A 25,711-nucleotide genomic window follows, 5' to 3' on the forward strand; every position below is an offset into this window, starting at 1 on the left:
TAAAAAATATAACTAATTGCACAGTTTGGTTGTAAATAACGAGACGAATCTTTTAAGACTAATTACTTCATGGTTGGACAATAGTTGCCAAATAAAACCGAAACGTGCTACAACAACTTTTTCGCGAACTATACACACCCTGAGTCACAAGAACAATGAACTTCAGAGTGCAGGCAGCATATCAAAATCAAACTAATAAATGTCAGCATTTTTGTCCTTTGCCTTGCTTACCTTTTCTTCCAAGGGGCAGGATTACTTTGGCCTGCATAAACAACTGTAGAGAGCACCCCAGAAGCAGCAACCATTGCAGTGTTATCGACACAAGAATTATCTAATGCAAGCTCATCAGGTGGCGTATTCAAGTCAATTATACCAGTTCCATACAACCTGTACAGAAGTTGCAAATACAAAGAAAATTAATTAACACCTCATAATCGACATCAAAACACATGCAGTTACCAGGGCTAAACAAGCACTATACCTTTCAGCTTCCAAAGGGTGCACACCGGTTCCAGGCAGGTTCATGTTGTCAGGTGCGGCGTAATTCGTTGCAATTAAAGAATGGATCAAGTTGTGGTCAGCAACATCAACAGTGCCCGGCTCAAACTCTAGCCTCTTTGTTACATTATGATCGACATCACATCTTCAACGCCCATCTCCCAGCCTGATTGTTAATCAAATTATCTCTACGTTTTTGGTAGCAGTTGAAATTACATAAACGAATATATGGAACGTGAGGATGAAATTTTTTTTAAAAAAAAGGTTCAGCAGGTATTACCTTGTCCGCATTTTAGTACTAGAACATTTATCATGGCAACTTAGCGCAGCTTCCATTCTGAAAATTACAAGCACAGATAGAGTCCATTTAATTTCATCAGTACAGCTAATGCTCAGCTCTCCAACTTTACAAAGTAGAATAGGAGAATACGTTGGAATCAGAATATTTGCAAGGTAAACGTTTCCTACTACTTACCCTTTTAGGAGTCATCATTAATATTCACAGTAAATAAATGACGAGTACATAATAGTATACACCTATCAGAATTGCTAGTTCATCGAAAGGCAGGAAAACTTTGTGAAAACCAATGTGAACGCACGTTCACATAACTACACTAACCTGACAATTGCCCCGTTAGCACCATAATTCATCTTGGTGTCAATATGTGTTGCACCACAAGTTTCTTTCTCTGCATCCTGGAGGCTGCAAGTACAGCAGGGTACATAGCAGAGAATCATATACGAGCTTTATAGACAGTGAGAAGAACAGCAGTGTACATAGCAGAGAATCATATACGACATTTCACAGATGCTGAGAAATCAGTCGGCCAAATTACCTGGTAATCGAGATGTTCAGGTCTAAAAGATCTTGGCTCCTGGACAGGCAACTTCCCCTATCAGATTCTTCTAGCATTGAATACGACCATATATTGCCAGCAGCATTTCCTTGTCTGGATAAAATAAAGCAATCGAACAAAGGCCCCGGGTTCTGATCAGTGGTGCTGGAAAAACAAAATCAGGGTCCTAGCAAAAGCAAAAAACTTTCCGAAATTGCCGAACAAATGCGCGCAGAAACTTTCGAAAAGCAAGACATTCCCGAATTCGTGACATATTGTTGAGCTAAGGAGCTAACCTTCCATTCTGAACAGGGGACGAAACCTGAAGTTCGTCGGCGTAGCAGCCGTCTTCGCGATTCGCCTCCCCACCTCGCGCTGATCTCGTCTGAGTATCACCGGATGGAATGCAACTGATTGCATCAGTTGCAGTTGCCAATTCCTCCTCGCTATACAGCAACCGTTTCGCAGCACTCGCCATCGCCCTCACCCCACTGTTCTGGTAGGTGAAGCCCGGAAGCTGAGCGGTTGAAACTAGATGCCCATCCGTCTAGTTGTTTTTAATTAGCTCTGGACGGGGATTTTGAATTTCGAATCCACAAACCGGGAATTAGTAAGTTAAGCCACCTAAAAGGGAGAGCATCTCCACCTGTACACGAATCCTATTGGCTAAATATCACATCGTATACACTACGTACCCTGCATGCGTATCTGCACACCTCCTGCACGCCGGACAGAGCTGCCCACCACATCTGACACGAAGCACGAATCTTGGGGTACATATCAACGGTACAGATACCTTCTACCGCGGTACCCTAGTACTATAAATCTTCATTCTGAACAAGCTGGCACCGTCGGCCGGAGCAGCGTCCAGTTGCCTGCAGAGGCTTTGCACTCCCGAGGCCATGGCGGTCTCCGTCACCGAGTAGAGCTCTTCACCCTTGTTATTCGAGTTAATTCTCTGAATGCCATCCGAGTAGAGCTCTTCACCCTTGTTATTCGAGTTAATTCTCTGAATGCCATCAAAATTTAAGATAATTCCTTGAATGCCATTAAAATTTAGACCATCCCTTCATTGCCACTAAAATTTTACTTCAATCCCATCAATATCATTCCGTGAGTCTGCTGTTAGAGTGACCGTTAAATGAGAATAAAAAGACGTTATTGCCCTTGTAATATATGGATGGCGGCACCCCTCCCATGGTGTTGCGCACGGTCGTGGGCGGAGCTTCTCCGAGGCCAGGTCGCCACAGATCGGGCTGCCATGACGCCCCTCCCGCGGTTCTTGGGCGCGTGCGCAGATGAAGGGGGCGGTGCTACAGGTTGAGCACACGACACGCCGCCGTGTGGGGTGTAGGCCCCCTCCCCCAACCCCTCCCTCACTACAAGGGCGCCTACATGTGGGTGCCGAGCAGGGGTGTCGCCAGCCAGGGCGCCACCGGCCCTCTCTCCCTCCCCCAACCCTAGGGCCCGGGACGCCTCCGCGTGGGCGCCGAGCAGGGGCGCCGCCGCGTGGGCCTCCTGGTGGCGGGGGCGCCGCCCGCCGAGCAGGGGCGCCACCCAGCCAGGGCGCCAGGGCGCCGAGCAAGGGCGCCGCCAAGGCCCCCACACGCCAAGCAGGGGCGCCGCTGCGTGGGCCTCCTGGTGGCGGGGGCGCCGCCCAGCCATGGGGCCGCTGTGCTGGCGCCGAGTAGGGGCGCCGCTAGCCAGGGCGCCGACGGCCCCCTCTCCCTCACCCCACCCTAGGGCCCAGGCTGCCTCGCGTGGGCGCCGAGCAGGGGCACCGCCTAGCTAGGGCGCCGCCGCGTTGGCGCCAAGCAAGGCCGCCGCCAGGGCCCCCACGCACCGAGCAGGGGCTCCGCTATGTGGGCCTCCTGGTGGCGGGGGCGCTGGTCTGGCTTCGCGCGCCCTCCTAGCGGCGTGTCGCCGACGCGCATGGGCGGAGCCGAGGAGGCGTTGGGAGATATTCTCTGTTTGCTTAAGAATATCGATTATACCTTGTGCAGATGGTCTCTTCGCCGGATCATAATCCAAGCATGTCTTGCCCACCTCAGTGCACACTCTTATTTGTTCCAGCTGCTGTTCTTTCTGTGATTTCTCCACCTTATGCCTCCAACATTCAAGTACCTACAAAATTGCAATCATGAGTATGTATTTAAGTGTACAAATTAAAAACTATATGTCTGGTGAAACTCACAAGCCTCATCAACTGCGAAATCAAACTAACAAAAATATCTCCAAAAAGTTGATTGTAGCCCAAGGTTCCAACGCCATGTGAATAATATTTTTGGTATCTTTTAAGCGACCAGAACAAATAGAAACAAAGACTAATTATATGCTACAAATTAATGACATATGCGACAGTGTTTATTTAATGTCTTCTAAGTTTATGTACTCCATGATTTCTACTCAGGTAGGATGCTTTTGCAGCCAAATTATTTATTGCCCCACTTGATGTGCTCTCAGTAATGAAATATGTAATGTCTCATATACAAAGAATGATTCTCTTAAAAAAAACTACTATGCAATATAAAAGGGGGATAACGAGCATCCAGCCTATATGTTGGAACATGAACTCTTCTTACATCCTCAACAACAGGACACCCCTTCTCTGCTGTCAGTATCTCTATGATGATAACACCGAGACTATATATGTCTGACTTGTATGAAATTCCTCCTTGGAAGACTTCTGGTGCGAAATAGCCCCTGTGAAAATAGGAAAAAGAATAATGAAGTTTAATTCAAATCCGAGCAAAATGATTTGAGCGCCCAGGATCTTAATTAGCTTACTCTGTTCCCACGAATTTTGAAGTGACAGTATGGGTCTGCTTTTCATCAAAGCATCTTGAGATACCAAAGTCTGCAATTTTCGGCACCATATCATCGTCCAGCAGTATATTAGCAGGTTTCAAATCTGAGTGAACAATTCGTTCATTGTGGAGATACTGTAAACCCTCACAAACCCCCTTTATTATTCGATAACACTTTCCCCATTCACGAGATGAATCTGTAAAGGGAGCGGAAAACGTGGGTTTACTGTCCTTGATTTTTAAATGCAAAAGGATACTGGAAACGAACAATCTTAAGAAAATATAAAGGTGGAAAGCAAAGTTACAGGTCAAATGATTTTTTTTGAAAGAACATAAACCTTGTGGTTCAGCGTATACTAATAAAAAGAAGAGAATTGATCCAGTTTATAGGTAAACCAGTTCCGAAAACCATACACCACACCTACAACTATAGCCGATTGCATTGACGGCGCCGCACACTGGCCGGTTGGATTGGGGCAACACTATCACACCACCGCCCAAGTCAGATTGGGACATCGACTCAGGCTTCAACTCCGACAGGTTGGATTGGGACATCAACACAAGCCTCAATGGATCTCCGCCCGGTCAGATCGGGACGCGACGCGAACAACTACACAACCAACACCGCACACTGGAGTTAGTTAGGAAAAAGCAAATAAAGAAAAGCGCCCAAGCAAGCATCCCCGCTGGAACTACCCGACAACGCCTTCCGCGTAATAGAGATGCCCAACTCCGCCTTTAGGAAGGACGTGATGCCAAAGGCGCCATCGACGCTGCCAGCCCCACCACCATGGCGGGGCTGGGGAGTCTCGCACGGCCGAAATCAATGACGTCACCACGACGACGCTGACATACGACCGAGCAAACCGTTATCGGCCACATCAAAGTGGTGCCGCCGACACATCATCGCACAGATCGCAAACGCCGGCACCTAGGAGCTCGCCCGCCTGCCATGCCAGAGACGCTACCGAGAGAGCAGTCATCGCGTGCCAGCCACAGGCGCCGCACCACCACCACCGCATCAAACCACGCACGCTCGTAAGGCTGTGGATGGCTGCAGCCGCGTCGAGCCATGCCATGCTAGTGGACGCTCTCGTTACCTGGCGCCGCCGCGCACTGGCCAAAGCCGCAGCTTGACCCACGCGCCACCCGCATGTCCCCAACACGAGCTCGGGTAGGTAGATCTAGGGGTCGAGGTGCGGGCCAGCCGCGGGAGGCGCCGCCGCCGCCGCCACGTCCCCGCTACCGCCGCACCCCGTCGCGCCGAGGCCCTGGGAGGGCAGATTTGGGTGCCGATGGTGCGGATCCGGCCGCGGGGTCAACCGCCACGGCCATGGAGGGAAGGCTACCAAGAGAGGGCTAGGGGGGAGGAAAGGAGAGAACAAGGGGGAGGTGGAGCCCCGCCGCCGCCTTTCTTGCAGCCGCACGGGTTTCCAACGGCCGCTCGGGGGGCAGCGAGATGGGGAAGCAGGGCTGGGTGTGGCGGCGCTTTGGGGGGAGGGGGGACAAGTTCCTCTGCAGTTCACTCACTCACTGTAGTTGGGTGACTGCCATGTGGGCCTCGTAGTGGTGGAGCCCACGTGGCAGTCACTCAATTGCAGAGGATCCCGTTGGGCGGAGCGGGGCAGGAGCGACGCAGACAGCTGTTCCTGAGGTGGACAGGTCAAATGATCATACTCGTACCTTTGATGTATTTATCAAGACCTCCATTAGGTAGATACTCAAAACAAACCAACCTTTCGTGTAAATCTGCCATGACCGACTCTACCCATTGCCCTTGTGTGACAGAGCAATATCCAAGAAATCGTACTATGTTTTTGTGCTTGGCCTTCATCAGACAGCGAACCTCTCCACTGAATTTCCTATCATCAAAATCAGGCCTTCGTGCCAACAGCTTCTTCACAGCGACTGCCCCATTCTCAAGCAGTCCCTGCAGTAGCAACACAAACCTTTTGTCAGCATTAACTTGATTTTTCAGAGCAACTGTGACCAAGACACTGGGGAAACTGAGAGTCTGCACCTTGTAGACCACAGCGAACCCACCACATCCAATTTGTTGGTCATCAGTGAAACCATTTGTGATGTGATCCAGAAGAGAGAATGGCAGGGCTTTAGCCTCCATGCTTTTATCAGAAAGCATGCCCTCCAGGTCACTTTCTGTAGTACTAGCTTGGCGATCCATTTACCACAGTACCTTGAAACAATCACATAAGTAAGATTGAAAGACTTATTTACTCTTCTATTTTGCAAGAAGAAAAACTTTATAGTGAACGTCAATCAACAGGTAAAATCGTGAAATAAAGAGTTCTCAATAAACTGGACATGTATTATGAAACAGAGCAAGTATATCAATTCCAGGCTCCACATTGATCTTTGTTGCTCATTGTTCATGCCAACTGTATAACTCCCCACTTATTTGACAGCGTATATAAGTAGAATAACACAGGAAATTGATGGTTATCAATTACGGAGTGGCATACAGCTGCAGTGATGAAAAAGACAATCTAATCACCTAAAATTCAGAAACAGAGTTCTAAATTCGAGCTTGTGTGCACGTTTGAAAAGAGCAATTGCAACAGCAATCAACTAATTATTATTTCCATATCTTTTCAAGGGAAAAATGGTACTCATTGACTGGAGAAGCCTAATATGCAGTGGGTGGTGAGTTTCAGATATGGCTGTAGTATGGCTGACAGACCATTTCTGAACCCATTTAGGGGACGAGAGGCAGGGACGGAGGCAATGGGGACTGAGCCATGGCTCCCTGCATGCATGTGCAATTATACAAACTAGGTGGGCCGCGCGCCTCGCTGCGCCCAGTAGCGTTGATGGGCCTTGGGCCGAGCAGCACACGACGCACAACGTGGGTCTAAAATCATGCCCAGCGGCGAGCTTCTTCGTCTAATCCCACCCAGCGCTGCCACGCGTCAGGCAGGCGACGCGAAGGCCGAGCGCTGTGGAGTGCCCTCGCCGCTTGCTGTATAGGGATTAGACTATTTGAAAGTTACCAAATTCCGGATACAAATGTTTTGATGTCACCTGAAAGTAAGAGGTGCAGGAGGTTTTGGTATATTTAGTTTGATAGATTTTAAATTCTAGTTACAAAGGTTTTAATGTATGAATGAAAGCTAGAGATTCACAAAGTCTTTAATATATGATTTGAGAGTTTTTAACACGTAACTTAAAAGTTAGAGATATAAGAAAATTTGAATGAGTAATTCAATATTTTTTAATTTTAGGTGCAAAGGCTTTGATGTCTCACTTACAAATTGAATTTTGCAAAGTAGACTGCACAAAGTGGTTTCAAATCCTGATATACATTTTTAAAATATATGAACTGAAATTTAGGGATCTAAAAAGTTTTATATACATGGTTTGGGAGTCCCTCAAAGTGGAATATGAAGTTGCCAATACATGAATTGAAAGATGTGGTGTCGAAAGAACTGTGTACGTGATTTTAGCTTCAACTTTTGCAACGTGACTTGCTGACTCCAACACTATCCTACAAATCATGTTTTGGATGGAACAACAAATCTTAAGCAGAGTTGTGGCGTTATGGTAAATTGTAAGTTAGAACATCTGAAGAATGTGGCATTAGGCGGCAGTACAACATCTGAAGAATTTAGCACTAGGCGGCAGGCAGTACGCATGTATGACCTTAACAAAGCCTGTAAAACGGACTAAGAAAGATGGGCATGAATCATTCGGCTCCCAAAGACCATACCATGTTCTGCATACTGATAATTTCAAAAGACCACGCTATGTGTTAGCAGCTCAATTTTCACTCTCATTGAGCTGAGAGGATGACACTCAAGTTGGGGAAGTTTTCTGGGTTTTTCTTCATTCACACTCACAATGCCATGTCTTCCAACGGGAGGGGTGGCCACATATATATACAGCAGGCTGCTGGGCAGCAAACGAAGCCAATAATGCTAGTCTAACACTAGTCTAACTGCTGTCCTAGAGATGACACTAACTGTTGTCCTGCAGTCCAAGATGCTGCAGGGGTACAAGAGATGCCTGCAGTCCAAGATGCTAAGGACTACAAGATGCTGCAGGGATACAAGGGACCACAAAGACCAACAGCAAAGACTTATCCATCATTCTCCCCCTAAGTCTTGTGCGTCGTCTTGTGGGAAGATTGGACCATCCCAGTCCTGGAGCAAAGCTCAAGGAACTTGATCCTCCCAAGGGGCTTGGTGAGCAGATCCGCAAGCTGATCCTTGGTGTTGATGTAACTCGCATTGATGCTTCCTTCCTCCAAGCAGCCTCGGATGAAGTGATACCTCACCCGGATGTGCTTGCTCCGTTCGTGGAAAACAGGGTTCTTCGCCAAGGCCAGAGCAGACTTGCTGTCCACCCTGACCTCCACTGCTCCAGTGTCTCTGCCGAGTAGATCACCAAGTAGTCGAGCGAGCTAGAGCGCCTGAGTCGACGCGGTGGAGGCCGCTATGTACTCGGCCTCGCAGCTGGACAAGGCCACCACCTGCTGCTTGATCTACTGCCAGCTAACGAGGCACTTGCCGAAGAAGAAGAGGATCCCGCTCGTGCTCTTACTGGTGTCGATGTCACCGGCATGGTCGCTGTCGCTGTACCCGACGAAGTGTGCCGCTCCAGGGCACCTCGGGTAGTGGAGACCATGGTCGAGAGTCCCCGCAACATAGCGGATGATCCTCTTCACGGCCTGCTGGTGCTCCGTCGTCGGTCGCTGCATGAACCGACTAACGTAGCCGACGGAGAACGCCAAGTCCGGCCGTGTGTGGGCGAGGTAGCGGAGGCTCCCCACAAGGCGCCGGTACTGAGTAGCGTCCACCTCCTCTGCTGTGCTGTCACGGCTCAGCTTCAGCCTCTCCTTCATCGGAGTGAGAGCTGGGTTGCAGTCGGTGAGCCCAGCGAGCTCGACGATGCGCTTGGCGTAGGCGGTCTGTCGAAGAGTGATCCCGGAGTCGTCCTGGTGCACCTTGATCCCCAGGTAGAAGGAGAGAGGCCCCAGGTCGCTCATCTGGAAGGTGGCCTTCATCTCCTCCTTGAACGCCACCACCTCCGCATCCTTGGTGCCGGTGATCACCAAGTCATCGACGTAGACACCCACCAGCAGGGCATTTCCGCCATTGCCCCGCCGGTAGATGGCCGCCTCGTGCGGGCTTTGCTCGAAGCCCATCCCCTTGAGCGTAGAGTCCAGCTTGGCGTTCCACGCCCTCGGGGCCTGCCGCAAGCCATAGAGGGCCTTGCTCAGGCGTAGCACCTTGCCCTCCTTGCCGGGGATCGCAAACCCCGGCTGCTGGTGCACGTAGACCTCCTCCCTCAAGTCGCCGTTGAGAAACGCCGACTTGACGTCCATGTGATGGACGCGCCAGCCCTCCTGGGCAGCCAGCGCAAGGAGAAGTCGCACGGACTCCATCCGTGCCACGGGAGCGAAGTCATCGTCGAAGTCGACCCCCTCCTACTGCACGAAACCTCGTGCCACCAGGCGAGCCTTGTGCTTGACGACGGGACGACGGTGCCAGCTTCATCCCTCTTCAGCTTGAACACCCACTTAAGGGTGATCGCGCGGTGACCACGAGGGAGGTCAGCAAGCTCCCAAGTGCGGTTCTTCTCAACCGCGTCCATCTCCGACTGCATCGCGGCACACCATGCCGCGTGTCCCTCGGCCTCTGCGAAAGACCGAGGCTCGCCGTCGTCGCACGCGAGGTGCAACTGCGTCTCTAGGTCGTGAGGCACCAGTCCCGGCACCGGCTGATCACCGAGAAGGTCCTCCATCGTACGGTACCGCAACGGCTCGCCGTCGTGATACGCATCAACGCGCTCCTCGTCGTGAGAGCAGGTGTCGAAGTAGATGTGCCCGGAGGAGTGGCTATCGGTACTGGAGTGCGCGGCGTCGCCGGCTGTGGTGGTGCAGCCGAGGAACTCGGCGCAGCCGGAGTCGTAGCTGAAGGGCATGGTGCCGCCGGTGTGGCGGGAGCCGGAATCGGTGGAAGCTCGGGGACCGGGGTAGGCATGCTCGGCGAAGAAGAGCTGCCTACTCCCCCAGCTCCCTCGAAGTGGACGTACTCGACGGTGAAGTCGTCGTACGTCGGAGCCGAGCCGTCGTCCACCGCCTTGTCCCACGCCCATCCTCACCCTTCGTCGAACACAACGTCGCGCGCCGTGCGCACACGCTGTGTCTCCGGGTCGAGAATGTGGTAGGCCTTCGAACCCTCCGTGTAGCCGATGAACACTCCCGGAGTGCTCCTGTCGTCGAGGTTGCCGATGTGGCCAAGCTCCTTGGTGAACGCGAGGCAGCCGAAGACCCGCAGGTGGGAGACCGTCGGCTTACGCTCATGCCAAGCCTCATACGGCGTCATGCCATCGAGTGCCTTGGTGGGCGAGCGGTTGAGGATGTAGACGGCCGTCACCACCGCCTCTCCCCAGAAAACAGCCGGCATCCCCCTCTGCTTAAGGAGGGCCCGGGCCACCCCCACAACCGTCTGGTTGCGCCGCTGTAGCGAAAATGGCCTCTCATGCCATATTTCAATATAATGTTTTGGCGATTGATGGCATACACAACACTTGGACTAATATGATTGTTAAGATGACCATTCTCAGGCTTTTAGGTTCAAGTGATGACAAAGAGAAGATAGGCGTAGCTAGGCCCGAAGGGCCGCCCCTATGGGGGTTCCTGAAAGCTCTTCGATTCAGGAGCACCGGAAGAACCGACGCCAGGGCATCGGAGCATCCGGTGGTAGTCGGAAGAACCGATGCCATGATACTTTGGTGCAGAAGGGAATCGAAGCCAAGTCAGCCTATAGGCACCGGTTGAACCGACGGTCCAAAATAGGGCATCGGTGCAATGGCCGTCCTTTGTACCAGAGACGATGTCAAGTGCCCAGAAGAAGTTTCTTCAGCACCGGTTCAACCGACGGTGCATCGGTGCATACCACCGGTGTAATGACGTCAGCGTCCAGGAGAAGATTCTTTCAGCACTGGTTGAACCGGTGAGGCATCGGTGCATTGCATCGGTTCAACCGGTGGTCTCTGCGTCAGCTGTCAGGACTTCAACGGCTACTTCATGTTGTGAGTGACCGGATGAACCGACGCTACCCCACCAAGAGGCATCGGTTCTTCCGGTGATACGCAGATTTACAGCTGACCGTTGGAGCAACGGCTACAAGACTTGGTGGCCTATATATACACCTCACCCCGTCCATTTGAAGTGTGCTGGAGTTGCTGAACATCCCAAACACACCCAAGAACATCTCCAACCACCATAGAGCTTCATTGTACATCATATAGGCTTAAGCACACTTGTGAGAGTGCTTAGTGCTTGTAATAGGGATTAGTTCTTGCGAGAGCTCCCTTGAGAGAAGTCTTGCTGCGGCAAGCAACTTGTGATCCGTCGTGTGACCCTCCGTATTGGTGTGGAGTGGCAACGACACTTTGTGCGGGGGAAGAGGAGGCCCCCTCCTTGGTGGAGAAGCTCCGTAGTGGATTTCGGCCGGGTGACCGAGAGAGACGGTGGCGGTGCACTAGACTCGGTGTCTTGTGTGCACTTGCCTTTACTTGCCGGCATCGCCTTGGTGGCGTAGTGCAAGATGGTGATCGGAAGAGCCTCGGTGTCCCGTGGACGTAGGCGTTTGTGCCGAACCACGTTACATGACCGTGTCTACTCGGGAGTTTGCATCCCTCTTGCACTTACCTCTTTACTTACCTTATTACGTTTCCGCATTTACTCTTTCTTGTGTGCCTTTACTTTCCTAGTTAGTTTGATTAGGATTGTCTATAGGTTGCAAGTTTTTAGGGGTAAGTAGAGAGTTGCATAGATAAACCTTAGTCATAACTAGCATGTGTAGGACGTGTTAGGTTTATCTTATGCAATTAGATTAAGCCCTAGGATAGAAAAGCGATTAGCGACCCTATTCACCCCCTCCCCCTCTAGGGTCGGACACCCCGGTGATCCTTACAGCCGCTCAACGACGCCGTTCTGCTGCGGGCTGTACGACGCGGAGTAGTGGCGCTGGATGCCCTCATCCGCGTAGTACGCCGTGAACTCGGCCGCCGTGAACTCTCCGCCGTTGTCGGTGCGCAGCACGCGCAACTTGCGGCTGCTCTCCGCCTCCGCAGCAGCCTGAGCGGGCCTGATGGCGTCCGCAGCCTCTCCCTTGCTACCGAGGATCATCACCCACATGAAGCGGGAGAGGTCGTCGACGAGCAGCAGGAAGTAGCGCCGTCCTCCTGGTGTGACCGGTGTCACCGGGCCACACAAGTCCCCGTGTACGAGATCGAGCCGCTCCTTGGCTCGGAAGCTCGCCTGCTGGGGGAAGGAGTGCCGCTTCTGCTTCGTCAGCGCACAGACATCGCAGAGTTGCTCCACGTGGTCGAGGCATGGGAGGCCTCGCACCAGCTCCTTGGCACCGAGCCGCTTCAGGACCTCAAAGTGGAGGTGCGCAAAGCGCTCGTGCCACTGCCATGCCTCGTCGTCCCTGCGAGCTGCAAGACAAAGAGGCTGGGCCACCCCGACGTGGAGGATGTAGAGGCGGTTCTTCCCTCGAACCACCTTGGCGAGAAGCTGGCGACGGTAGTCCCAGATGCGGAGGACCCCGCTGTCGGTCACCACGCGGGAGCCGCTCTCATCGAACTGCCCAAGGCTGATGATGGAGTTCCGCAGCGTCGGGATGTAGTAGACTCCGGTGAGCATCCGGTGCTCTCCGGACTTGGCGGTGAAGATCACAGAGCCCACGCTCTTGATCTCCACGGCGGAGGAGTCCCCGAACCTGACGGAGCCACCTACGTCGACGTCCAGGTCGGAGAAGAACTCCCGCTGCCCGGTCATGTGGTGCGTGGTGCCGGAGTCGAGGTACCAGCCATCGACCCTGTCGTCATCGGAGCCGTTGCCGAGGAGGACTCGGGCACGCGGCTCGTCGAGGTAGAGTAGAGTGGTGGCAGGCGGTGCCGCCGGATGCGGCTCCATGTCCCCATGGAGTAGGAACAGAGCCGGCTCGTCATCCGGCTGGGCCCCCGCGACGTGGGCTTGGCCCCCACGCCTCCGCTACGGGCAGTCCCTGGCCCAGTGGCCGGGCCTGCCAAAGTTGTGGCAGGCGTCGTCTCGTGCCGCCTTGGGCCTATCGGCGGCGCCGCCCTGAGCATCTCCGCGGGTGCCACCCTCGGCACACCCTCGTGCCCCGGCTTGGGCACCTCCGCGCCCCTTTCGCGGCTTGCCGCGCTTGCGGCCACCAGTCGAGGAAGAGGGCTCCCCCTCCTCCTGTCACCGCGCCGGGCCTTCCACTGCTCCTGAGTAAGGTGGAGCTTCCCACCGATGGAGATGCCTCCCGAGGGAGGCTGTGGCTCGTCGTTGTCGACGACCTTGAGGCAACCTATCGCCTCATCGATCGTCATGGTGGAGAGGTCCAGTAGAGACTCGATCGAGCGAGCGGTCTACCTATACCTCTCGGGGACGCAGCGGAAGAGCTTCTCGACGGCTCTCTCCTCGTCGTAGGTGTCGTCGCCGAACTGCACCACCTTCTGTAGCAGAGTGTTGAGACGGAGGGCGAAGTCATCAACATCCTCACCTGGCTTGAAGGCCAGGTTCTCCCACTCCTTGCGAAGTGCCTGGAGAGTGGTCTTGTAGGCGCGGTCTCTGCCGATACGTGCCGCAGCGATAGAGTCCCAGGCATCCTTGGCAGTTCGCTTCTTGGAAAGCGTGAACTGCATCTCGGGCGGGGCTGCTGCGATGAGAGCATCCAGCGCCCGTCGATCCTCATCGTAGTCGACGTCGCCGTACCGGACTGCCTCCCACATATGCCGCACCTGGAGCTTCAACTCCATGACTGCGGCCCACTCGACGTAGTTGGTCTTGGTGAGGGTGGGCCACCCACCGCCGGGACCGACGTCCCTGACCACCGCCTGGAGGCCGTGGTAGCCGGGGGCGCCGCCGCGCGCACCCCAGCCAGGAGCGCCGCGCTGCGCGCCGCCGCCAGGGGCGCGGCCTCCGCCGCCGGGTGCGCGGCCCCCTGGTCCGTCGCCGGGCGCGCCGCCCTCCAGGCCGCCGCCGCCGGGGTGGGCTGCCCACCGCGCGGTCCACTCCCGCGCTCTCTCCCTCTCCAACTCCTCAAGGTCCCCGTCGGCGGTGTTGTCGACGGCGATGGAGCCGCTGAGGCTGCCGCGCAAGGTCTCAACCTCGACCTCCACCGCACGCGCTGCATCCTCCGCCGCCTATGCTTCCACCTCCGCCCTGTCCGCCGCCAGCTCTGCTGCAGCCAGCCTGGCCGCCCTCGCCGTAGCTGCAGCGACTTGTGCCGTCGCTCGCCTGCGCTCCTCTGCCGCGGCGAGCTCCGCATCTCGCTGACGCCGTGCGCTCGAGGCGACCGAGTGCTGAGACGGTGTGTCGGACATGGCGCGCCTCCAAGGGGCTGCTGCGTGGAGAAGACGCAGCCTCAGACGAGCTGCTCGGGTGAGGAAAGTGGAAGAGGGGCTGCTGCAGGTGCTGCTGCGCTAGCTGCTACTGGTGCTGCAGCAGCTGCTACTGCTGCTTGGGAGGGAGAAGAACAGGAGATATCCAGTCTACAGGAAAGTACGGCTCTGATACCAGATGTTAGCAACTCAATTTTCACTCTCATTGAGCTGATAGGATGACACTCAAGTTGGTGAAGTTTTCTGGGTTTTTCTTCATTCACACTCACAATGCCATGCCTTCCAACGGGAAGGGTGGCCACATATATATACAACAGGCTGCTGGGCAGCAAACGAAGCCAATAATGCTAGTCTAACACTAGTCTAACACTAGTCTAACTGTTGTCCTAGAGAGGACACTAACTGCTGTCCTAGAGAGGACACTAACTGCTATCCTGCAGTCTAAGATGCTACAGGGTACAAGAGATGCTTGCAGTCCAAGATGCTAAGGACTACAAGATGCTGCAGAGGTACAAGAGACCACAAAGACCTTCAGCAAAGACTTATCCATCACTATGCGAACAACACTTGTCAGGCATTCAGATTCAGAGCATGTGAGACTACAGTGTGCTGTATATCTGTATACTTGAAATATGATCCACAACGCAGTCATCAGAAGGAAAGAAAACGTAATTCAGATGGTCAGGGCCCGTCATGACTCGTTGCTCTCCGGGTAGGTGACGCACTTGTACACCCTGCATCTCGGGCACAGGATGAATCCCGCCTGCGACGCCGACGCACACGCAGATACGATGGAATTCGGAAAAGAAGAAGACGATGGAATGGAAGTAGTGGCCGGAATTCAGAATTCAGAAAAAAATACAGTCACGCACGGCTTTGCAGGTCGGGCAGCGGCGGTACAGCCGGCTGCCCTCGGACTTGACGTTGTTGTTCTTCCCCTCGCAGAAGTCGCAGAGCAGCCACCCCGCGCCGCCGCACGCTTCGCAGGCTACACCTTCTTCCTTGGAAGAAGCCACAAGCATACACGGAGAAACGTCAAAGGTAAATAATGGCAGGAAGCGCGAACGGCAAGCTGGAGACGGTCACTGACCTCAGTGTCGTCGAAGACCACCGGCGGCGCGGCCTGCTCCGCCTCCGCGGCCGCGGCGAGCTCCCTTGGCACGGACGCGCAGCCGATCCTGCCCGTGCTCCTCGCCCGCACGGCCGGTGGCGGCAGCGGCGAGCTGAGGCGCCAGTGAGCAACCCACCGGTCCAGGCTCGCCGCGGTGCTCCATTGCGCCGCCATCCGAGCAGGAGCTCCGTGCTCGCGCCTCCCCCACCCACCGCTCCTTCTCGTGTGGATAAAACAAATAAGAATAAAGCCACGCGGAGGGAGATCTCACTACCGAAGCAAGGCCACCACCAGAAAGGAACGTGAGCGGCGGCGGCGGCGGTCGAACTGGATCCGGCGGCCTTTCGGCAAGGGCGGCGCTGAGGCAGCGAGTGCGGCGCGGAGGGAAGCGAACCGGCAGAAGGGGCGATTGGCCCCAACCCTAGGGACGCCACGGAGAGACGCCACGGAGAGAGGTGGGCCGAGCAACACGCGACGCACGACGCGGGCCGAAAATCAGGCCCAGCGGCGAGCTTCTCCGTCTCCCACCCAGCGCTGCCACGCGTCATGCGGGCGGACGCCGAGCGCTGTGGAGGGCGCTCGCCGCTTGCTGTATAGAGATTAGACTATGTGGATAAAACAAATAAGAATAAAGCCACGCGGAGGGAGATCTCACTACCGAAGCAAGGCCACCACCAGAAGGGAACGTGAGCGGCGGCGGTGGCGGTCGAACTGGATCCGGCGGCCTTCCGGCGCAGCAGCGCCCCCACCCCCAGCCGAACCCCCGGCCAGAAATGCGGCACAGCAACTCGAGCTCCACCAAACCCTCGCCTCGCCCTCCCCTCCCCTTTCTCCCTTCACCGAGGGCGGCACGGAGGCAACGAGTGTGGCGCGGAGGGAAGCGAACCGGCAGAACGGGCGATTGGCCCCAACCCTAGGGACGCCACGGAGAGACGCCACGGAGAGAGGTGGGCCGAGCAACACACGACGCACGACGCAGGCCGAAAATCAGGCCCAGCGGCGAGCTTCTCCGTCTCCCACCCAGCGCTGCCACGCGTCAGGCGGGCGGACGCCGAGCGCTGTGGAGGGCGCTCGCCGCTTGCTGTATAGGGATTAGACTATTAGCTCTTTACTCCCTCGGTCCAAAAATAATGCAACTCTCGCTCCCGAGGAGTCAAATAATTTAATATTGATCAAGTTTTTATAAAATAATATTTATATTATAAAATAAATATTATTAGATTACTCATGTAATATATTTTCATATTAAGTATATTTGAAGCTATAAATGTTAGCAAGCTTTTATATCGATTTGGTCAAATTTAAAATTGTTTGACTTCTCGAGAAACGAGAGTTGCATTCTTTTTGGGACGGAGGGAGTAGTTACTAGGTAAATAAAAATAAAAAAGCATTAATTAGCACCATTATTTGTAATTTACACGCTCTTGGCCCCCTCAAGAAAATTTTCTTGCTAATCTCTGAGGAGAAGGAATATGATATCAGCAACAGTGAATTCTGAAAAGAGGATTGCTATCAAGTAGAAAGTATACACACGTTGATCTGACAATACACTCTACTACCTCCGTTCCAAATTATAGTTCGTTTGACTTTTTTTATCTAAAATTTGACCAGTTATGTTATTCAAAAAAAATGTGTAAACTTAATCAAATTTAAGTCATTTTTGAAGACCTTGTATTGATAAAGCAAGTCATAACAAAAGAAGTGATATTTTGCTTAAATTTTTGAATAGAAGAATGGTCAAACTTGGAGTTAAAAAATCAAACGAACTATAATTTCGAACGGAGAGAGTACAATTTATCTTGCAATACTCGAGTTACTGGTATTGCCTAACTTTGATGCCAGCAGCTCAACAAGCCAATTTCGACTCAGACACATTAATCAATTGCAATCATGTGTCCTATGTGTCCACATATACATGATTGTAATCTCTGATAGCTTAGTGCTAAAACTGGAGTTCGTTTAAGTTTACTTTACACTACAAACATAGACTTGCACGGCTATGGAGTACTATGATGCAGATCAGGACATGCACAACAAGCAAAAGCCTGTTAGCTATGGGGTGCGCAGCTGGTCAGGCAAGGCATGGAATGAAGCAACTCCGGATCCGCGTGAGAGGCCGGGGAAACGGAGGCCGGCGTGTCCAGTGTCCCCCCCTCCGGCCGTGCTCGGGCGAGGCTTCCGCAGCGCTGACGCCTGAGCTGGTGGCGGTGCCCCCTCCTCCTCTCGATCGCACTCGGATCCTGAATCCTGATCGGAGGCGGGGGTGGTTTTTGGCCGGGAGGAGACAAGAGACGGAGCCACGGGACACCGATTCAAAGTCAATGAGCCATTCCCAACTAGAGTTTTATGAATATTAATTAGCTAGCATGCTACGATGACATGATGAGACTTGCTACGGTGCTTGGAAGGAACATCTGGTTCCTCCACTCTAAAAAAAATCTGAGCCATTGATCTTTAGAATCCATCTTTTTCTCTAATGAGGGATACTTTAGTAATTATATTATTTTATTGTGATAATGTAGCGACTATCAATATAGCAAACAATCCAATTCAGTTTGATTGAACGAAATATGTGGAGATTGACAGATTCTTCATCAAGGAGAAGATGGATAGTGGGGCTTTAAAGTTGGAGTATGTAAGTCTCATGATCAACTAGCTGATTGTCTGACAAAAGATTTAGGTTCTAATAAGAATAATGAGTTCGCATGTAATAAGATGGGCATGTTGAATATCTTTAGCCTATCTTAAGGGGGAGTGTTGGTATATTGTAAATAGTAAATATATAAAAACCATTGTGTAAAGTGGAGGAGATAAAGAGAAGAAAAGAGTTACAGAGAGTAGGGATGACCCAGCCAAAATTTATTTCCTAATTCCAACATTTTATTTTCTAAAAAATAATTTGTAGAATCAAGCACGTTATCCGCATCTACAAATCAATTTTTAGCTGCGACAACTAGAAGCAGGTATCATACCTGCCTCTAAAAATATATTTTAATCCACCTCTACAAAAACATTTTTATAGTAGTGTGTTATATCATCTCCAAAGTACGCCGAGTCACAAGGAGAAGCTCGTGCGTACGACGCCGCAAGGGCCACAACAATCATGGCGGAGGTATGTGATATGCCAAACAAAAATATTTATATATAAATTGGTAAAATTCAGTTAGTAATTCAGTAAAATTTTATAAAAATTACACAACAATTCGGTACACAACTACTAAATGGCCTAATAAGTCTAAAATTCATAGTAAGTCTAAAATTACAATCTATAGTTTAAAACAGCACACTAATAGTTTAGAATATAAACAACGCAAACTTAAATAACAAATATGATTACAACACTATTTTTCAAGCGTACGCTTTCTAGTTTCTAATAGCCATGAAAATCTTGACTACACCATCTTCATCCATATCTTCCAAAATGTCTCTCTCAATGAACAGGATCTAACAAGGCAATCATCCAAGAGACTATATATCACTCATCTTATTTCTTTCCTTGATTTTGACAAATCCATACTAGAAAATGCCCTCTAACACTTGGCGTCGCCACCAGTAGAAACAACAACACCGTTTTAAGAAGCAACTAAGCCAAATCATAAACTGTGTGCCTATTTATTTGCACTAGTTTAACTGAGAGGTCAAGAAGGTTTTTTAGACCACTGTCCACTGAATCTATCATCATGTCTCCTAAAATCAATATAGGTATCAAGTTGCAATTCTTGCTTAAGAAAATCAGAGCCAAAGTCGGCATACCGAGGGATGGATATCGAGCTCGGCTCGGCTCGGCTCGAGAATATTATAATATCCTATGTTTGTCGGTAGAACTGGGTTTAAAGTAATAGTTTCTTTAATCAATGTATAGGGGATGAACAAAATTGATTATATTTTTACTCAAGCAAGTGTTTATACTTTTGTAGTACATCTACTCTTTCATTGGTGTCAACAGGCTCTGGTTGGCCTGGCTGAAGAGATTGTTAATTTTGATGTTCCGTTAAGGTCTACTAGGAAGATAAATGGAAAATATATTCAATCTCTTCGTCTCTCCAGATTAGAGGGTAAGTTACAGAAAGGAGCATGCAATGCTTCAAGTTGAATCAACATCTGAAAATTTGGTGACAAATTATATTTGCTCCCTGCAGCTGTTCATGGCAAAATTATGGAACATATAAAGGATGTTGACTCTTTAAAGCCCAGGGAAGTTTCTCACTCTGTTTGCTACAACCAGCGAATAATATTTTTCTCTCACACCAAATCAGCACCAACTACCAACCAGTCAGTATTATTTTTCTCTCACAACAAATCAACACCTGTTACCAGCATAGAATAGCGAATAGAGTGTCTGTATACTGGGGTAAACAATTTGGACTCGTTATTTCACAGCAATATATGGCATGTCCGAACCAAGCTCTGCCAGCATCTTGTTCACAGGCATCACAGCAGCAACTAGTTCATCCACACATCCTCTTCGCTTCACCGCCTGGATGAGCCTCTCCCGGATCTCGTCGGAGCTGGTCACGCCATAGGCGGAGCCCCAGCTCCTGAATGGGCGTCTTGCGATTGGTGGGGACGAATGTCCTGTCCATGTACATCAACAAGTCTCGGGTCATCTTGACGGCCTCGATGTGCTGATTCCACTTGGCCAGAAGCTCCTGCAAGAACGCGGCGCCGCCCTCCGCCGGAGCTGCCTCGTTCAGAGTCCTCCAGAGGCTCTGAACTTCAGAGGCCATGGCGGTCTACAGTGCGGGGGAAAGAAAGGCGCGACGTCGCTGTCGACGGCTACAAAACAAGGAGCTCCGTCGGTCAATGACGCACCGGAACAGTGCGGGGGAAAGAAAGGCCGCCGTCGCTGTCGACGGCCGTCCCGAGCGCCAGCAGACAACCGGCGACGCTACAAAACAACGCGCCGACCAACCGCCCCACTGCTGACCCTTTCCACCCCCCAAGGCCCCCTGCCTTCCGCCGGCCGGCAGCGGCAGCGGCAGCGGCCACACCCCCACATGGTATGGCCGCCCGCTTCCTCCTCAACGGGCTCCTCCTCCTCCTTGCCGCCGCCGCCGCGCCGTCCTATAGCCTCACCCAAGGTAGTTTTGTTTGACGTGGTAGCCAAATCCTTTCTCCAATTCTTGTCTTCTTGATTATTTTGGTCGCCAACGCCAATAGTGCCGATGGTTTGTTTGGGTCGATTGAACCATGAATCGGAATTTCGTGCTTAAAGCAGGCTGTTTTTTTTCTCTAACTGACGTGACTTACTGATGTTTTCTTCCAAATTTGGTGACTGTGTTGAGCTTTTCTTCTGATGTGATTGGGGACTTTTTTCTTCTTGACTTTGACACAGCCGATGTTGCAAAGCGATTGAAGGAGGAGCTGTCAGAGAGGAACCGAGAGAATGAGATGCTCAAGTCATGGAATGGGGACCCGTGTTCCCTGTCTACCTGGGAAGGATTCTCTTGCGAACCCAAGGATGGCGCCCGTGTCGTCGTCAAGCTGTGAGTGACACAACTACCTGATGATCAACGTTCACGCACGTGCTTTCAGAACACCAGCTTGCCATGTTTTTATTGCTGTTATGTTCAGATTTGGTTGTCCTGTACTGTGAATTGAGATGTTTTTATCTTGTCAATATGGTACTCGCCTTAGCAAGTGGTATTGAATCAGAAAGAATGTGATGAACTGGTACTTGCGCAGGAACTTTTCTTCCAAGAATTTGCAAGGCCAGATTCCAGCAGCGATTGGGAACTTAACAGACCTAACTGAAATGTATGTTTCACTGTCTGATTTCCGTAACAAATTCATGCTTTGATAGGCATTGGCTTTAATGTCTTATTCTTGTTGGTGCAGTGATCTGCAGGTCAATAATTTCACTGGATCTATTCCGGCATCCTTTTCTGCTCTCAAACACCTGCGCAATCTGTAAGCATAAATTATCTGTTTCTCTATCTTTCTCCTTATAACACAAAGGCTTCAATAAAACTCATGGGTAATTCCAAATTTTGCCATCTGATCTCATATGCTTCTCACATAACATGGATATTTTGTGTGAATGGCGACCTAAAAGATTTGATCAAACAAATGTCATCTAATCTAGGTCAGTGAAGTGCAACCCCTTCCTAAGCAACCAGCTACCTGATGGTTTATCAACTGGGGTGGATTTCAGGTAGCATTTGTTTTGTATCCATTTTCACATTATATTTCTTTTACGTGGGGCAGCAACATAATGTCACTAGCCTTTCTTTATGTTATGCAAAATAAAAAGCCATGGAGCCTGTGCTGCTGAAGTGTACGAAAGCCCACCTGGAGTTGCTAGTCAGAGAGTAATTGTTATCGGCGGTGTTGCCTGTGGATCTTTGGCATGCACTTTTGCTCTTGGATTTCTATTTGTTTGTTTTAACAAACGTGAACGGCGTTCTCCAGAAAAAGACTGCTCATCTACAACAAGTATGTCTCCTGCTGCTACAGTCATATTGTAGTTGGTCTTCCGATTTCTGTGCAGTCTTTATTTGGGGGCATGAAATAGAACTTGCATGCCATGTATAGCCTCTTAGATGTACATGTACAACTACCAGCAGTTATATGATCGAATGCAAAAAAAAGAACAACACTGGCAATAGGGCATGAAACCCATGAAAATAGAATCATTCCATTTTTTATTTCAGTGGGAGGCTAATAAGCAGAAAGCAGGGCAAATATTTCACTGTTTCAGTGTATCCAGTGCTTAAATATTTGATAGGTAAATTCATTTCTTGTTTTAAATTGGTTTGTGCAGATCCCATTTTTCAAGAATGTGGCATCCAAAACACTGAAAACCCTGCGGTGCATCCTTTCTCCCTCAAATCTATCCAGACTGCAACAGGCAACTTCAAAACATTGATAGGAGAGGGTGGGTTTGGAGCAGTTTATCGAGGTACATTACCGCATGGACAAGAAGTTGCAGTAAAAGTCCGATCAAGCTCATCAAAACAGGGAACACGTGAGTTTAACAATGAGGTACAGACCAATTCTACCATATTAGCTTTGTTTTCTCCAAAAGAAAATCACACCAGCATAAAGGAATCTTGTGTGGAAGAGTTTGTTCTGAATCATGGACGTAGCATTTGAGTATTTGATCGCATCACAATGTTGTTTGAGAAGTTTTATTTATCTGTCTGTTGTCATATCTAGCAAAAATTCCATGATAACTCTATTTTATATATGGTCAAATTTTACATCAATGTTCAGTTGTTCCAGATAGTTCAATTTCTATCTTTTCTGTATATATCTATTTAATCATTTCATCAAGCAAAGTTCCTCTGATCTCTGGATCAACCAATTGACACAGTTAAGACTTCTTTCTGCTGTACGGCATGAGAATTTGGTCCCACTTATTGGCTACTGCTGTGAAAAGGATCAACAGATATTGGTATATCCATTCATGTCCAATGGCTCACTACAGGATCGCCTCTATGGTACCATGTTCCATGAAACTTTATTTACTTTCACTTGTTATACCCTTATTTATAATCCCCATTTTGTTTTGCAGGTGAGGCATCCAAAAGGAAAGTTCTTGATTGGCCTACCAGGCTATCTGTTTGTATTGGTGCAGCAAGAGGTAAGAAGCACCTTTGTTCTGTGAATACCCACTCTGCTTGTTTCTCTTTGTCCTATAGAGGAATCAAACTAAATATTCTTTTTTGTGCAATTCCTGGAATATCTTGTTGCTTTATGTTGACCTTTGGTCTATAAATATTGAACAGCATGAATGCTTCCTTTTATTTCTACTTCTGCATAACTCATTGCTTGTTTTACTTGTTCAGGGCTGGTATATCTGCACAATTTTGCAGGGCGTTGTATCATACACAGAGATATTAAATCAAGCAACATACTTCTGGATCACAGCATGTGTGGCAAGGTAGCCGATTTCGGGTTTTCTAAGTATGCACCTCAGGAGGGTGACAGCAATCCATCAATGGAAGTGAGAGGAACTGCTGGATATTTGGATCCCGAGTAAGTTTTCTCATGACTTTCATTTTGGCAATAAACATTAGAGGATCAAAGACTAAGTTTGGAGCAGCAGTGATTTACATAGATAGAACAACATATTGTTTGAAAAATAACGTTGAGAAAAATTTAAATGTTTCCATCAACCTGAACATAGCATTTGGGACTAAGTTAATCTGAACAACAATGTTTCGACCCAGTAGATAATGTTCAGTTGCATATTTCCGCTGTCCAACTGAGAATCTGTGACCAACATTATTGCAATATAGCAGATCCTATAATTTCAATAAATGACTTCATTTTAAATCATCCAAAAATTTAACTGCAACTTGAACTCTAGAAATGCATATAATTGTGTAAACGAAGAGTTGTTGCATGTGTAATTTCTTGATTTTTAGACATTGTTAAATGTGGACTAACTAAAATTTCTCTCTTTAAGAATTCGACACCATAGAACAAACCACACATCATATGTCAGTTTCTCAATATTATAGGTCAGTTGAAATTTCGAATCATCATGCATCGAGTCATCCGGAACATATTCATCATGATTTACTGATGCTTCCTTTTCCTTTAGATACTATTCCACTCAGGTGTTATCCACCAGAAGTGATGTCTTCAGTTTTGGAGTAGTCCTGTTAGAAATTGTGACAGGAAGAGAACCTCTTGATGTCAAAAGGCCCCGTGATGAATGGAGCTTAGTTGAGTGGGTATGTTCACATTACACTCTATAGCCATCCATTGTGCATCTCAATCAAATGTACTCAAATGAACAGCTTCTGTTTGGAGGCTTGCAATCCTTTGCCTGCATCCTCTAGTTTTTGTGATTGCTAAAATATTCATCATAGTAGTTCTGACAAAAAAAATGCTATATTTCAGCTACACAACTCCAAAAATAATCTACATTGATCCGACATCATGCAGGCAAAACCTTACATAAGGGAGTACAAGATCGAAGAGATGGTGGATCCTGGCATAAAAGGGCAATATTGTTCAGAGGCCATGTGGAGAGTGCTTGAGGTTGCATTGGTATGCACCGAGCCCTTCTCGACCTTCCGGCCAAGCATGGAGGATGTTCTCAGGGAGCTGGAAGATGCACTGATCATCGAGAACAACGCATCCGAGTACATGAGGTCCATCGAAAGCACCGGGACTCTGGGGTCCAATCGCTATCTGTCAATTGACAGGAAGATTTCTGCATCAGGTTCAGCGCGAATTGACCCGATAAAGGGACATTTGCAAACGATGCCCTCACTTCCTAGGTAACTGGACTATGGATTGTGCTTATGATCCCACAACAGGTGCCATCAGGGATATACCCTTGTTCAGGGCACATCTGAGCTTGGACGCTGAGCCTTGAGCACCTGAGAAGGGCATGGGGGGAATTGTTACCCATGTCTGTAGCCTGTACCCATGTACAGTACCCACCGTGGTGAGAGCACAGATCAGCTATACCTGCACCGGGAAATGTTTCTGAAGCCCAGATAATGGGCTAGTTTTGCCTGTAAGATTTCCATTGATTCAATCACCTAAAAGCTGGTGAACGTATGGGCGCAACTATTCTTTGGACATTGTTTTGAACGACAAACATTGGAATGTGAGATATGTTGACGCAACTCCTCCCAAAAAAGAAGAATATATGTTGACTTACCATCACTTCATTATTGAAGTGTTGCTATATTGCTGAGCAGGCGCCACTGAAACAAATACATATTGAAATCTGTTGTCTGAAGAACTCTTGTAAAATTTAGGAAAGCAAGTGTAGGTCACAAACAAGCTGACCTATGATCATCACATAAAAGCCTTACGACCAAACAAATGCAATCGATGTCTGTCAATTTCAAATGTATCAAAGGATGAAAGGAGAAATTGATAGAAGATTTAGATCACGCAATATTGGATTAATTGTCATCTGAGAAACCAGGGTACAATATATAGGGACCTAATCTAGGCAATCTCAACCACCGTGACTTATAGAAACAGAATCACGTGGGAGATGCCGATCTGATCCTATGCGTGAAACAGAAAGGCACAAGGCAGGCGATAGCCTTGCCGTGCAAGTACAAAAGCTAACCATATTAGCTAACACCCCCCCCCCC

The 25,711-nt window shown here is 49.8% G+C and overlaps 4 protein-coding genes across 4 annotated transcripts; 1 reads left to right on the forward strand and 3 right to left on the reverse strand.

Annotated features, from left to right (window-relative positions):
- Nucleotides 1-120: 120 nt before the first annotated feature.
- On the reverse strand, nucleotides 121-1,842 carry LOC120650996. Its single transcript, XM_039928318.1, has 6 exons — nucleotides 1,631-1,842; nucleotides 1,335-1,448; nucleotides 1,118-1,201; nucleotides 779-835; nucleotides 482-664; nucleotides 121-387 (listed from the first exon to the last, which is right to left on the reverse strand). Exons 1-5 carry the CDS (start codon nucleotides 1,810-1,812, stop codon nucleotides 646-648), a joined length of 456 nt encoding a protein of 151 aa, XP_039784252.1. The 5' UTR covers nucleotides 1,813-1,842; the 3' UTR covers nucleotides 121-387; nucleotides 482-645.
- Nucleotides 1,843-2,133: 291 nt separating this feature from the next.
- On the reverse strand, nucleotides 2,134-6,814 carry LOC120647864 (putative receptor-like protein kinase At4g00960). The gene is made up of 6 exons (XM_039924687.1): nucleotides 6,162-6,814; nucleotides 5,825-6,071; nucleotides 4,122-4,338; nucleotides 3,917-4,037; nucleotides 3,267-3,458; nucleotides 2,134-2,343 (listed from the first exon to the last, which is right to left on the reverse strand). Exons 1-6 carry the CDS (start codon nucleotides 6,321-6,323, stop codon nucleotides 2,134-2,136), a joined length of 1,149 nt encoding a protein of 382 aa, XP_039780621.1. The 5' UTR covers nucleotides 6,324-6,814.
- A 7,947-nt stretch (nucleotides 6,815-14,761) lies between these two features.
- On the reverse strand, nucleotides 14,762-16,385 carry LOC120651002 (protein PHOTOSYSTEM I ASSEMBLY 2, chloroplastic-like). The gene is made up of 4 exons (XM_039928328.1): nucleotides 16,314-16,385; nucleotides 15,618-15,855; nucleotides 15,400-15,528; nucleotides 14,762-15,290 (listed from the first exon to the last, which is right to left on the reverse strand). The coding sequence occupies exons 2-4, from the start codon at nucleotides 15,810-15,812 to the stop codon at nucleotides 15,219-15,221; spliced, it is 396 nt and encodes a 131-aa protein (XP_039784262.1). The 5' UTR covers nucleotides 15,813-15,855; nucleotides 16,314-16,385; the 3' UTR covers nucleotides 14,762-15,218.
- Nucleotides 16,386-20,058: 3,673 nt separating this feature from the next.
- Nucleotides 20,059-25,242, forward strand: LOC120642588 (nodulation receptor kinase-like). The gene is made up of 12 exons (XM_039919200.1): nucleotides 20,059-20,719; nucleotides 20,974-21,124; nucleotides 21,324-21,395; nucleotides 21,477-21,548; nucleotides 21,724-21,792; nucleotides 21,892-22,073; nucleotides 22,402-22,622; nucleotides 22,954-23,080; nucleotides 23,155-23,223; nucleotides 23,429-23,618; nucleotides 24,190-24,322; nucleotides 24,537-25,242. Exons 1-12 carry the CDS (start codon nucleotides 20,641-20,643, stop codon nucleotides 24,876-24,878), a joined length of 1,707 nt encoding a protein of 568 aa, XP_039775134.1. The 5' UTR covers nucleotides 20,059-20,640; the 3' UTR covers nucleotides 24,879-25,242.
- The last annotated feature ends 469 nt before the right edge of the window (nucleotides 25,243-25,711 follow it).

Source organism: Panicum virgatum, chromosome 1K, assembly GCF_016808335.1.
Source record: "Panicum virgatum strain AP13 chromosome 1K, P.virgatum_v5, whole genome shotgun sequence".
NCBI classification, from domain to species: Eukaryota; Viridiplantae; Streptophyta; class Magnoliopsida; order Poales; family Poaceae; genus Panicum; species Panicum virgatum.